This window comes from Mytilus edulis, chromosome 2 (genome assembly GCF_963676685.1).
Source record: "Mytilus edulis chromosome 2, xbMytEdul2.2, whole genome shotgun sequence".
Taxonomy (NCBI): Eukaryota; Metazoa; Mollusca; class Bivalvia; order Mytilida; family Mytilidae; genus Mytilus; species Mytilus edulis.
This window is the reverse complement of record NC_092345.1, coordinates 24,268,495-24,283,707: the sequence shown is the minus strand read 5'-3', so window position 1 is coordinate 24,283,707 and position 15,213 is coordinate 24,268,495. Positions and strand designations below refer to the sequence as shown.

The following is a 15,213-nucleotide window of genomic DNA, read 5'->3' as shown; positions in this document are numbered from 1 at the left end:
CTAGAATTTTGAAGATTTCAGTAATTTAGCATGATTTAATGGTGCTAGTACCCGATATATGCTGAGGATATATGTGCATTGTATTGTCAAAAACAGCCCATATTTATGTAGCAGAAGCATTCTACTGTCCAATGAAATAACTAAAAGTTTACATTTTAACAATTTTGTAAAACTGCTATATTTTGGGGCCAAAAAGGGGTCTTACTGGACCTACTCCTTAGAAAAATGAGTCTTCCATGTAGTTTTATAATTTCGATTCTTAGAATAGAGAAATACAATGGACTGGTTTTCGGAATAAAGATCTCGTTGATAATTTATGAAAAAAAAATCCGTGTTCTTGAAACCTGCCATTCCCGTACTTGGTTTAATTTTATACACTGGAAGTTTGGTCCAAACAATAACCGAAAATGATCGATACATATTTTCACACATTTCAAAGATATTGTTAAAGATAATTCCATATTCTTGGTCTCTATAATCTTTTTTAAAACAAGAATTATATAAACATTTCACAATTATGTCGCTCGAGGATCCATTCTTTGTTGTCAGAGAGTAAGTAATGTTAGCAGATAAAGACGACTGAAACGAAACAAAAACTCTCAGGCTTGTATAATTTTGTAAGCGACTGTTTTAACCTTAATCTAAAGGTGTTATTAAACTGTCAGAAAGGTTGCGAGATTTTCTCTTAAATAAACTGCATTACACGTGTAGTGATCATCTTTACCACAAAATTAAAGATTGCATTTGATTAGTTTACTTTTGATCATGTTTATTCTAGATTATTCTTAGTATTTCCTAATCCTATCTTCTTTCTTTGTCTTTAGTTAAAGTCTTTGGTATTGTCTATTGGGTCGATTTGCACCCAGTGGTGGATCCAGAACTTTTCATAAGGGGGGCCCTGCTCCAGTCCTGCTTCAGTGATTCCCTATATATATGGATAATCAACCAAATGTTACCCACAAAAGGGGGGAAGGGGCCCAACTGGATCTGTCTATGGCTCCCTCAACAGTTTCCACCCTTTCAGGTTCATACCCTATTTTTATTTTTTCTCCAGTAAAAGTGTTTGGAGGGACACAAAAGTACAGGTGAACGACCTACTGTCCGTCTGTCTGTGTCTACATTCTGTTTAGTTTAATATAGCATTCTCAGATGTATGAGGATAGGAATGCGCTTTACCATGAGGCGTCTAATGGTAATTTTTGGCTACAATTAGCATTTAATTCGTCAAAATATCCTTTTGGTCAAATGATGGTGATTTGTCAGCGGTCTCAAATAAATATCGTTACTGTCATTTTGGGAAAAGTTAAGCGTGATTTGTCAAATCAGTCAATATTTTTATTGTCTTAAAGAAAGTAAACATTTTATCCTCATGCACTTAATATTATTGTTAACATCAATATGGCAAGATTTTTTACCGTTCTTCATGAATGTACCACTATTATGACCCTTGTGTACAGTTTTTGCCAATTTTTTATGAAACCTACATGTACATGTATGTCATATGCTTATTTCATCAATGTCATGGATAAGTTTTGAAAATCAGTGCTATAACCAATAATTTGTAATGGAATATATATATATATGCCTCTTGAAGATCAATTATATCTATATGGGAAACTGCCTGATGAACTCTCTAATTTGTATAATTCCTGCAAGATTTTGCATAAATTTATATTTAATATAACCATAGCTTAACTACAGTAATCTGACTAATAGTTTTTTTTATCAATGTAAATAGGCAGGTTGGTAAGCATTTAATTTTGTGTTGGGAAGAAAAGAAGTTATGTGACCAGCATAGAAAGACTAGAAAAACAGAAGCACCTAAATTCACTTTTCTTTCAACTCACAATTAAAATATTTTAAATAGCATGAATAGAGCTGATTTAATGAAATTAAAATTAGTAAAGTTGACAAGACAAGACCAGACAATTTTATTCTTTAAAACCACTGTATACACATTGGTACAAAGAATGAAATAATAATACATAGTATACAAAATAAATTGTGCACATGACAAGACAGGAATGTATAAATTACTATTTATGTAAATATATATATATATACAAGAAGTTATTATATTAGAAAAATCAAAGGCTAATGAAATTACAATTAGTAAAGTTCACTGTTGTGAACACTCACAAATTAAAATGATATAATTATGATATAACTAATGATATAATATTGAAATTGCATAATTAGTATGGTTTAATAGTACCAACAGTTATATTCCAACTGTCATGGCTGTATTTAGATAAAAACTTTTTTTAATATCATATTTACTCATATGTATATACCTTGCATTTAAATCTCTCTTGAATTTTCAGTGAGGTACAGAAGGCCTTGCAATCTGCCACAAGTCTTTATGAGAGATGGAGTGAGTTAATTAATAACCCTAAGAGTGTATCTAAGGAAGAATATGATTGGACAACTAATGAATTGAGGAACAGTTTGCGAAGTATAGATTGGGACCTGGAAGATCTAGAAGAAACCATTGGTATCCTTACACATTGAATAACTATAAACTGAAACATATGATCGTAAGGCCAAAAAAAAAGTATGTGTGTTTACTGTACCCCTACCTACCCTAAAGTTTTTTGGGATATTTTTGATTAAGCACTGTTAAAGTCATAATATGTTGCTCCCATAGACTCTGTAAAAAAAAATCCCTACCTACCTACCCTGTTTTTTTTAGAATGTGACAGTAAATACACATACTTTTTTGTTTGGCCTAATAACCATTCAACCCATTATAAAAAAGTCAAAATAATTAGGCTAGATTTAGGAAATGTTGTACTCAGCACATCAAAGTTAAAGTTACTTTTTTTTGTTAGAAGAATATGGATGCTTGTAAGTTTTCTTTTCTATTGTAAGATGTGTCTTTCACTTATAAATCCTTTTCATTAATAATCTGTAAGTTCTTTTTTCAGATTTTAATGGTAGTAATCAAGGAATGTTAATGATACTTTCTTTTAGTTTTTATGCCCCATTTATGGGCAATATGTTTTCTGGTCTGTGGGTCTGTGTGTTCGTTCGTCTGTTCATTCGTCCGTCCGTCCCACTTCAGGTTAAAGGTTTTGGTCAAGGTAGTTTTTGTTGAAGTTGAAGTCCAATCAACTTGAAACTTAGTAAACATGTTCCCTATGATATGATCTTTCTAATTTTAATGCCAAATTAGAGATTTAATTCCATTTTCACGGTCCACTGAACATATAAAAGGATAGTGTAGATGGGGCTTCCGTGTACTGGAGACACATTCTTGTTTTACTTTATACAGTACTATGACTTATCATTCTAAATGTACAAGGGTTTTTAAAAGAGGGATGAAAGATACCAGAGGGACAGTCAACAGGCACAATCTGAGAGGGAAAATAATCAAAGTCTTTAAAATTGGAATCATTATTTGTTAATTTTGCTTAAAAATGGAGAGGAGTGATGGTTCAACAACTCAAACAAGATAAGGAGACTGTTGGTATTATTTAATATTTAAATTTGACATTTTCACCCATTGCGTTCTTTAACTATCTCAGATATTGTTGAGAAAAATTTGAAGAAGTTTAAAATAGATGAATCAGAACTTGAAGACAGAAGATCTTTTATCAGAAGGACAAGAGTCTCTGTAAAGGTAAGCATAGAAAGGCTAGTTAAGAATAAAATGAGATGTTTAGTATATGTCACGGAGACAGCAATCTAACAACACAAAAAAGCAAAGAACATCTCTACGTCAACAATACAGTCTTCAACAGCAGACTGATGTCTATACAATATTTCAAACTCTTTTAAGTTGCCAGAGTCGAAAGAAATGAAATTTAACAGGTTTATAATGAAACAGTTCTCTAGAGCCCATAAACAGTCTCTTACAACAGCCAATTGACCACACTGTAAGAAGCTATGTATCGATGCGTGTATAAACAAGTTTTGATTAAATTCAAAAGAGACGACCCAAGATCTAACATCAATATTTACATTCTAATGAGACAGAATTCATTAAAAAAGACAGAATCAACCACAGACAGACTTTTTGGCTGGCACTTTCAAATGTCACGACTTCATATGTCATATGAAAATGTTTTATTGCAATATAATGTAATATTTTAGTCTCCATTTCCTAACAGAGCAATAAAATGACATTAAATTCAGATCACTTTTAAATTTTTGCCTTTAAATGATGATATTTGTGTTAAACTATGTTCAGTTTATACAAAATATTCAATCTTGATGCATCTGTGGACTCACCAGTTTTAAAAATGGTGAGTCCAGACAGATTTTGATGAGTTCAGGACTCATGGACTCGCCTTAGTGAGAACCCTGATATGAAAACCAACTTATAAGTAATAGCATACTATGTGGTATGGGTGTTGCTCATTCATGTTGATCTATAGTTATTAACTTCTACTTAATTTGGTTTCTGGTGAAGAATTGTCTCATTGCAATCATACCATCTTATTTTTACTATGATATTTTTGCAAAATGATATTATTTAAATACAATTGACATCAGACTTACAAAAAAACACTGCATTAATTTTGAAGTTCTACAAATTAGGATTTATTTTATTTCATTGCATTTATTTGAAATTGTATTGTAGTCAATGAAGGATAATTTATCCAGTAAACAGACAAAGGGGAAAGATGAAACCAATGTGAGACAGGTAATGTATTTATATTTGATTAGAAATATTCCATTTGTTTATACAGTCACACAATCAAAACATCAAATTCATGAATTACAGATTTGTGTAATTGAAAACTTTTATTTCTCTTAGTGTTAGCTATGGAGATTTTGTATATCGTCAATTTACTGGAATTCCAAGTGTGACTGACTGTACACCACTTATTGCAGACCTGTTTCTGTATAATTATGAGTTAGAATTTATGACTATAACCAGCAAAGACCCATGGAAACAACGTCTGATACAAAAATTTAATATAAACACTTTTAGATATTTGGATGATATATCATGTTACATGATTCATGTGTATTGGCTCTCAATAATGAAGACTTCAGTAATAATGTACACTAAAGAGATTTATTTTGCTGAACTGACTTAAAATAAAGGTAATACTAACAATAAACACTGCCCTTTCCTTGATCTTTCCATTTAATTACTTTTTATGGCCCTACAACGAAGTTGTCGGTGCCATATAGTTTTACCCTTGTCCGTCATTCTGAAATTCCGTCATTCCGAAATTCCGTCATTCCGTCACAAACCATTATACGGAGTTTTTTTTTTAAATGCCTTCAGATATTCGGCTGATTTTTGGTATGTGAGTTAACCATGATGAGTTACAGATCAAGTTTAAGTTTTGTTCCGCTCCACTAATTTTTGCCGAAGTTACGGGCTTTGGACTTTGATAAATTGTTGAAAATCACAGTTATAGACTTTTTTTAGCTCACCTGGCCCAAAGGGCCAAGTGAGCTTTTCCCATCAGTTTGCGTCCGGCGTCGTCGTCCGTCGTCGTTAACTTTTACAAAAATCTTCTCTGAAACTACTAGGCCGACTTGAACCAAACTTGGCCAAAATCATCATTGGGGTATCTAGTTTAAAAAATGTGTGGCGTGACCCGGTCAACCAACCAAGATGGCCGCCACGGCTAAAAATAGAACATAGGGGTAAAATGCAGTTTTTGGCTTATAACTCAAAAACCAAAGCATTTAGAGGAAATCTGACATGGGGTAAAAATGTTTATCAGGTCAAGATCTATCTGCCCTGAAATTTTCAGATGAATCGGTCAACCCGTTGTTGGGTTGCTGCCCCTGAATTGGTAATTTTGAGGAAATTAAGCTGTTTTTGGTTATTATCTTGAATATTATTATAGATAGAGATAAACTGTAGACAGCAATAATGTTCTGCAAAGTTAGATTTACAAATAAGTCAACATGACCGAAATGGTCAGTTGACCCCTTTAGGAGTTATTGCTCTTTATAGTCAATTTTTAACCATTTTTCATAAATCTAAGTAATCTTTTACAAAAATCTTCTCCTCTGAAACTACTGGGCCAAATTACTCCAAACTTGGCCACAATCATCTTTGGGGTATCTAGTTTAAAAAATGTGTGGCGTGACCGGGTCAACCAACCAAGATGGCCGCCACGGCTAAAAATAGAACATAGGGGTAAAATGCAGTTTTTGGCTTATAACTCAAAAACCAAAGCATTTAGAGGAAATCTGATGTGGGTAAAAATGTTAATCAGGTCAAGATCTATCTGCCCTGAAATTTTCAGATGAATCGGTCAACCCGTTGTTGGGTTGCTGCCCCTGAATTGGTAATTTTGAGGAAATTTTGCTGTTTTTGGTGATTATCTTGAATATTATTATAGATAGAGATAAACTGTAAACAGCAATAATGTTCATCAAAGTAAAATTTACAAATAAGTCAACATGACCGAAATGGTCATTTGACCCCTTTAGGAGTTATTGCCCTTTATAGTCAATTTTTAACCATTTTTCGTAAATCTTAGTTATCTTTTACAAAAATCTTCTCCTCTGAAACTACTGGGCCAAATTAATTCAAACTTGGCCACAATCATCTTTCAGGTACCTTGTTTGAAAAATGTGTCCGATGACCTGGCCATCCAACCAAGATGGCCACCACGGCTAAAAATAGAACAGGGGTAAAATGTAGTTTTTTGCTTATAACTCTGAAACCAAATCATTTATAGGAAATCTGACAAGGAGTTAGATTGTTAATCAAGTCAATATATATCTGCCCTGAAAAATTCAAATGAATTGGACAACCGGTTGTTGGGTTGCTGCCCTCCAATTGGTAATTTTTAAAGAAATTTTGCTGTTTTTGGTTATTATCTTGAATACTATTATAGATAGCGATAAACTGTAAACAGCGATAATGTTCATCAAAGTAAGATCTACAAATAAGTCAACATGACCTAAATGGTCAATTGACCCCTTAAGGAGTTATTGCCTTTTATAGTCAATTTTTAACAATTTTCATTAATTTGGTAAATTTATGTAAATTTTTCCCAAATATTTTTCTCTGTTACTAATGGGCAAAGTTCATTATAGATATAATTGTAAGAAGCAAGAACGTTCAGTAAAGTAAGAACTTCAAACACATCACCATCACCAAAATACAATTTTGTCATGAATCCATTTGTGTCCTTTGTTTAATATGCACATAGACCAAGGTGAGCGACACAGGCTCTTTAGAGCCTCTAGTTCTAAACACCTTCAGATATTGGGCTGATTTTTTGTATGTTAGTTAACCATGATGAGTTATAGGTCAAGCTTAAGTTTTGTTCCGCTCCGCTAATTTTCGCTGAAATTACGGGCTTTGGACTTTGATAAATTATTGAAAATCACAGTTATACGAATTTTTTCTCTATTCCTCACCAGATTTTGAGCTGATTTTTGATATGTGAGACTACCATCATGTTTGTGTCCACATGTGTTTATATTGAAATTGCAGATTTTTCAACTTTTTGGGACGGGGCCATTCGTGTTGCTTTGACACATCTAGTTCTTTATTTATAAAAGAATTGAATGTTTCTTTTCATAGTTTCATTGGGGCATGACAGTGTTTGGTGAAGCATATAATGTCACTGATTTCTTTGGATTTGATATAATTTAATAAAATGAAATAACTGTAAACATGACAAAATTATAGAAATTTTCTTAAATTAAAAGCAGTTATTTGATACTTTGTTTCTTGTAGGCATTGCTTAGTAATGGACCAAATAGACCTCATGACAAATACACACGGTTAGACCAAGAAATGGAGAGGTCCAATCAGCGATATATAGAGGACACATCTCAACAACAACAGGTAACACATATAAATGTTTCAGTAACAATGTTAACTATAAAGACATATAAATGTCTGAACCAAATTTTGATCGTCTGAAAAATAAATTTTAGTGTTATTTCAAAAACAAAGGATAATAGTTTGATAATCAGGGAAATAATGTTACAAACAAATTACTTATAAAATGACAGAAGTTGATATTTGTTGAACAGACCAATATTTTGCTAATTTTATGGTTATTTGAATTATTTCCCTTTAATAGTAGCAGATTAAAAAAATTGCTTTAGAAAATAATTTCAAATTACAATTATGCACAACTTGCTGTTAGAAAACAGAGCTATAGACATACAAAACAATGTTTTGAACTAATTATCTATTGGATCTATTTATGATACAAGTTTTCATGTCACAGTTAAACCTTCTAAATCAGTGAGTCATATTATGGTAAGTCATCATTTTGTTTGATATGTATGACAAAGACATCATGTAACTATTTAACTTGAACTGTACACATAGTAAGTATTAATTTTTATTTCACAGAACTCACTTCATACTAACAACCTTTCACTTGAGCAATCTGCTAAAATATTTTACCATTTGATCAGTTAGTTGGAGAAGAAATCTAACTGCAATTTGGTAAACTGTTTTAGACATTGCTATTGTGATACCACAAAGGTGACAGGATAAGCACTGTAAAACATTTTTTTTTGTGTATTTAATCTTTATTTGATTGATTTGTTGCAGTTGATCATGAGAACACAAGATGACAACATGGATCTTATCAGCAAAAGTGTTGGATCTTTGAAGAACATGAGTCAACAAATAGGCAGCGAATTAGAGGAGCAAAATGTGTAAGAAATTACATACTCTAAATTGAAATTTTTTAAAACATTTTTTACTATTCATCCACCATGACAACTATAAAATCACAAAAAACCTGGTGACAGAGAAAATGCCTGACACCACAGACCAGGGCCAAAGTGATTTTTGTATGAAGTCAATAGGTCAAGTGTTGCAGAATTACAAATAGTAATATATTGATATATTTAAAACAAAATTTATAATTTTGTGTGTTTGAGTTGCCGTCTTGCAGACGTTAACTTTAAATTTCCTTTTTGTCGAGCCTTCGACTTTAGTCAAAAAAGCGAGACTAAGCGATCCTACATTTCGGTGTTGTCGGCGGCGGCGTCCACAAATATTCACTCTGTGGTTTAAGTTTTTGAAATTTTAATAACTTTCTTAAACTATAATGGATTTCTACCAAACTTAGACAGTAGCTTGATTATGATCATAAGATAGTATCCAGATGTAAATTTTGTAAAAATAAAATTCCATTTTTTCCATATTTTACTTATAAATGGACTTAGTTTTTTCTGCGGGGAAACATTACATTCACTCTGTGGTTAAACATGTTAAAGTTTTTAAAGTTTTAATAACTTTCTTAAACTATTCTTGGTTTGTACCAAACTTGGACAGAAGCTTGTTTATGATCATAAGATAGTATCCAGAAGTAAATTTTGTAAAAAAATAAATCCATTTTTTCCGTATTTTACTTTTAAATGGACTTAGTTTTTCTGCAGGGAAACATTACATTCACTCTGTGGTTAAAGTTTTTAAAATTTTAATAACTTTCTTAAACTATCCTGGGTTTGTACCAAACTTGGACAGAAGCTTATTTATGATCATAAGATAGTATCCAGAAGTAAATTTTGTATTTTACTTTTAAATGGACTTACATGTAGATTTTCTTCCAGTTAACATTACATACAGTCTGCAGTTAAAGTTTTCAAAACATTTATTAGATTCATTAACTATCCTAAATTGTTACCAAACTTGGACAGAAGCTTCTTACAATCATAAGATAGTATCAAGAGGAATATTTTTATTGATTTTTTTTCTCATTTTTGTTGAGCATGCGATTTACAGCAAAAGTAGGCGAGACACTGGGTTCCGCTGAACCCTTACAAATTTTATTTAATAAAACATGCTGAGATTTTGAATGAACTTAAGAGTAATATATTCTGCTCCAAATGATGCATTTGCAGAGTTATTCTGGGTAATAATGAATTACATTTCTTTTTGCAAAAATTACATAAAAGGGGAAATGATAAAAAGAGGGTAACCATAAGATAAACATGTTTGATAATGAAAATTTCAAATACAGCATGAAGACTGCAACCACTATATTATAGGTTCCAGGATTAAAACAAGTCAAGGTTACAACATTTGGGATTTGTCTATCAGCAAAACAAACCAACAAACTTTAATAAACATTTAAAATAGACAAATTAGACAGGTCTTAACCGATGACAAAAATACTAAATAAATAACAAAAAATAACAAAGGACTAGGTCAGGTAAGGGCCGATTTTGGCCTAAAATTTCAGGTTCATCTAACGAAAGATTTTAAACACTTTTTAAACACTTAAGTGTCTATTTAAATTGATTCAATTAGTTTATGTGAAAGATTTTAACTGATTTACCGGTAGTCATTAAAAATGCTCCGATTCAAGCTTAAACATGAAAAATCTATCAAATATGCCAAAAAAAACGTCACTTTTCAGATAAGTTTTTAGTCAAAAATGAAAGTGGCCGCATCCGTGTTCATCCTCAACTTTTATATATGTTATGTATTATCATCAAATACAACTTACATTTCAATATTATGAATGAACACGAATGCGTCTACTTTCATTTAAGACGGAAACCATCTAAAATTTAACTAAAATTGTGAAGATTTCAGTAATTTAGCATGACTTAATGATGCTAGTACCCAAAATATGTGCATTGTATCGTCAAAAACAGCCTATATTTATGTAGCAGAAGCATTCTGCTTTCCAGTAAATAGCTAAAAGATTACATTTTCACAATTTTGTAAAACTGCTATATTTTGGGGCCAAAAAGGGGTCTTACTGAACCTACTCCTTTCATTGATTATTGGTGTTTAACAACACTTAGAGCACCTTTTATTGCAGCCATTTATTATTGGTTGAGGAAGCTAAAGTAAGGGGAGATAACCACCAATCTTTGACAGGAAAACTGGTAATCTTACTCAATTAAGATCAGAATCGAACATTGTGCTTCGAGCAGAATTTTGACTCAGAACTGCAATGTTTGCATGGTTAGCAGACTAGTGTTTATGTTATGACATGTAAATGAGAATTGGTTACTTTATGTTACAGTATGTTAGACGAGTTTCATACAGAAATGGATCACACAGAGAGTAGAATGGACGTCACGATGAAGAAATTGGCTAAAGTTATGCATATGTCAAATGGTAGGTCTTCTAAATTGATTTACCTAACTTTGTTAAAAAGTAGTCATTTTTGAATATCATTAAAATAATTAATTTCCTATTCTTTAGGAAAAGATAAAATATAAAAATTCATGATTTATTTTTTTTGACTTTATGAAGTCTTTTTTTGTCTTAGATGCTCCCTGTGTAATACTTTAGGCATAACCAATAAGCCTGCATTTTATGAAGTTACATATAGAAAGTAATATACCAAAAGAAGTTTGTATTTTTATTTTTCAGATAAAAGACAGTGGTGCGGAATATTTGTGTTGATTGGCATTCTGATTGTGATTATTATATTTTTCTTTGTTTTATGATATCTTAAAGTTGTTATTTTTACAGATATTTATATGTATGAGAAGTCTATTTTAAGATGCAAAAAGGAAACATTGGCTAGAGTAGCTTTAGTTAGAATGTACAATATTGAGCCTTATCATGCATGTTGAGATTAATGACTGATTGATTGCTGGCTTTAGTTAGCCACGCCAACATACAATGGCCATGTCGTTGTAGTGTATAGATACGTAGTACACTGTTTGGAAGGGACCATTAACATACAGCAGTGCAATAGCTGTGTAATTTTTATCACTACCACTAATTCTTGTAGAAGGTTGTAAAATTTTATCAGATGTATTGAGTTAAAAAAGTTATCATTTGTTAAATGATTTGTATGTTTTCCTTTGATATAGTGTAACTAACAGTAGCATTCAAACTGCAGGCGAAAGGAAGATTGGCCTTATTATTTTGCAGGAGAAAAAGTCTAGTCAAAAAGATTACCTAAACTTGTATTAATGTTTTCCTTAGTTATATGAAAATAGCAAACTTGCATATGGTTTCCAGTTAAGTCAGCTATATGCTGGACCATAATGAGATTTGGCAGAAAAGTCTGGTAAATACAACCGTTTTGAAACCCATGGCCAAAGGGTTGAAATCCTTCCCTTGGATTTTTAACAAAATTAATTTTTCTCATGAATTTCAGAGTTTAGATTTTGACAGCTTGAACAGATATATAATGTTAATTATGTGCACGAAAAAAATACCTTGCCAGCCTTATATAGTATATGTTATTTATAGATTTATACACATAGATCAAGCATTGTCACAAACACTTTTAGTCAAAGCTATCTGTAAGATACCATTTATATTTCTGTATATTGTGTTCATTGTTGATTATGAAATAATAGGATGTTTTTTGTTTAAGGTTTGATCATGTTATAATTTTCAATACTTCATCATGTTTATACTGTCATTTAAAAAAATCCTAATCAAATAGCAGGAGCACCTCCTTGATAAAAGTGCAATATGAACATTATTTGGTTAAATGGTAGGAGTGATCAGAAGTAATATTTTTTTTAAACATGAAGGAATATGAAATGAATAGCATGTGGATGTATGATTTGCAGTTTTCTAAAAAAATGATTTTAAATTGTCACAAAATTGTCATTTAATTAGCCCATCTTCATATATGTAAATCTTATTTATTTTGTTGACTAATGCAAAAGTTCATTGAAGGATATAGATATTTACAATACAGTCTGTATGTCCAAACATAATAATCCCTCAACCAAAAGTTATGAAAATTACTAAATTTGCTGTTTTCCGAATTCCTGTGGGTTCACTTAAATCGTTTTCAAGTTATGTCCGATTGTAAATTGAAAAATTTAAGAATTTGGTTTATTTACAAGATGGGTCAATTTTAAAACAAAACTTTTCATGAAAAAACATACTTATTTCCCACTTTTTTCTTTTTTTTTTAAGGCTAGAATGTCCTTTAAATACATTTACATTATGATTTCAAGACACAAAATACCATTTTTGTCAGAAACTCAAAATGAATACACCGCCAATAAATTTAAACATTCAAATTTTATATTTTCTTTGTTCTTTAATATAATTTATGAGAAAAAAATAATTATGAAAATAAAATAATTTAGCGTTGCAGTTTTCTTCCTTGTCATCCAAATTTTACTTTCATAATATATGCAAGTTATTATGAAATCTTGTCTTTGATTTTAAAATGTTTAACTATGGTGCTCCATCAGTAAATCTCCTGTTTTATACCCCTCTTTATATGTTGGGATATACTGCAATAAAGTTATCCATTTGTTTCATTGATCAGATAGTCAGTCCATCTTTTTAAAAGTCCAACAAAAGTGATTGTTACTTTTCTCACATGTTGTCAGCATTTTTATAGTGATGAGTTGTAATGTTTGAGCACTTTTCATATCTGTCAGACATCTACTTTCTGTTTGTCAATTATTTTAATAATTCAATACACTGAATTCATTTTTTTTTATGCCCCATTTTTATGCCCCATTTCTGGGCATTATGTTTTCTGGTCTGTGTGTCTGTCTGTTCGTTCGTCTGTCTGTCCGTCCATCCGTTCATCCCACTTCAGGTTAAAGTTTTTGATCGAGGTAGTTTTTGATGAAGTTGGGAGTCCAATCAACTTGAAACTTGGTACACATGTTCCTTATATGATATTTCTAGTTTTAATACAAAATTAGAGATTTTACCCCATTTTCACGGTCCACTGAACATAGAAAATGATAGTGTGGATGGGGCATTTGTGTACTTAGGACACATTCTTGTTTTTATTATACATTTCTCCATTAGTGTTGAAAAGAATGACTTCTTATCAACTCCTTAACAAAATTATGATCAGTTGTACAATATGAGGGTGCTTTTTGGATCTGCTGGACAACTTCTTCCTTTTTAGCTCACCTGACCCATAAGGTCAAAATCTATTTGCCCTGAAATTTTCAGATAATTGGACAACCTGGTGTTAGGTTGCTGCCCCTGAATTGGGAATTTAAGGAAATTTTGCCGTTTTTGGTCTTTATCTTGAATATTATTACAGATAGAGATAAACTGTAAACAGCAATAATGTTCGGCAAAGTAAGATCTACAAATAAGTCAACATGACCAAAGTGGGCAGTTGACCCTTTAAGGAGTTATTGCCCTTTATAGTCAATTTTTAACATTTTTTTGTAAATTATTACAAAAATCTTCTCCTGAAACTACTAAGACAAATTTAACCAAACTTGTCCATAATCATCATTAGGGTGTTTAGTTTTAAAATTGTGTCTGATGACCCTGCCGGCGAACCAACAAAATAGAACATAGGGGTCAAATGCAGTTTTTGTATTCTCTGAAACCAGATTATTAAGAGCAAATCCGTTGTTGGGTTGCGGCCCCTGAATTGTTTGTTATCTTGAATATTATTATAGATAAAGATAAACTGTAAACAGCAAAAATGTACAGCAAAGTAAGACCTAAAAATAAGTCAGTGTGACCAAAATGGTCAATTGACTCCTTAAGGAGTTATTGCCCTTTATAGTCAATTTTAAACAATTTTCATAAATTATGTAAATTTTTACAAAATATGTTCCACTGTAACTACTGAGCCAAAACACAATTTTATCATGAATCCAACTGTGTCCTTTGTTTAATATGCACATAGACCAAAGTGAGCGACACAGGCTCTTTAGAGCCTCTAGTTGAAGATACTTGTCCAACATGGTGAATGAACACAAATTTTTTTCTTTAATTTTTTATCAAAATTCTGCTCAACAGAATGACTTCATATTTAATTTAAAATCATGCATTTTCAGCCTTCTATTAAAATACAACGATTCTACTTCCAGTTGAAAAAGTTAATTCCCTTCTTAGTTGAATTTTAGAATATCTTCTTTGAAGATGGGAACACAGATATACTAGATGCGTTTTTTTTATACTGAGGAACTTTTTTCAGCACAAACATTTGTCTTTGAATGATTTTTACAAAGAACAGAATTTTACATTTTAATGTTGTCCATATATATATAGAGAAGATGATAAAACAATAGTGCATTACCCAGTATATATTATTTGTACTTCAATCTTTTTGATAGTGCTTTTGTTTCATTCAGATATGTTGTGCATAATTTATTACAATAAAATTTAGAAAGATTTGTTATTTTTCTTGTTTGTATATGTAGTACCAATAGACAAAGTTTCCAATTGCCTTTTTTAGAAATAAAATTAAGAATGGAAATGGGGAATGTGCCAAAGAGACAACAACCCGACCATAGAAAAAAACAAGAGCAGAAGGTCACCAACAGGTCTTCAATGTAGCGAGAAATTCCCGCCCCTGGAGGCGTCCTTCAACTGGCCCCTAA

General features: G+C 31.5%; 1 protein-coding gene across 2 annotated transcripts; it reads left to right on the top strand.

Annotated features, from left to right (window-relative positions):
* The first annotated feature begins 358 nt into the window (after nucleotides 1-358).
* LOC139511778 (syntaxin-6-like) lies at nucleotides 359-15,008 on the top strand. 2 transcript variants are annotated; one of them, XR_011662091.1, is made up of 9 exons: nucleotides 359-552; nucleotides 2,325-2,494; nucleotides 3,528-3,622; nucleotides 4,586-4,648; nucleotides 7,670-7,780; nucleotides 8,504-8,610; nucleotides 10,941-11,035; nucleotides 11,294-13,803; nucleotides 14,024-15,008. XR_011662091.1 is itself a non-coding variant. In XM_071298835.1 (8 exons), the coding sequence occupies exons 1-8, from the start codon at nucleotides 518-520 to the stop codon at nucleotides 11,368-11,370; spliced, it is 753 nt and encodes a 250-aa protein (XP_071154936.1). In that variant the 5' UTR covers nucleotides 372-517; the 3' UTR covers nucleotides 11,371-15,008. The 2 variants fall into 2 exon arrangements, 1 of the variants encoding a protein (XP_071154936.1); XM_071298835.1 differs by having other exon boundaries at nucleotides 372-552; nucleotides 11,294-15,008.
* The last annotated feature ends 205 nt before the right edge of the window (nucleotides 15,009-15,213 follow it).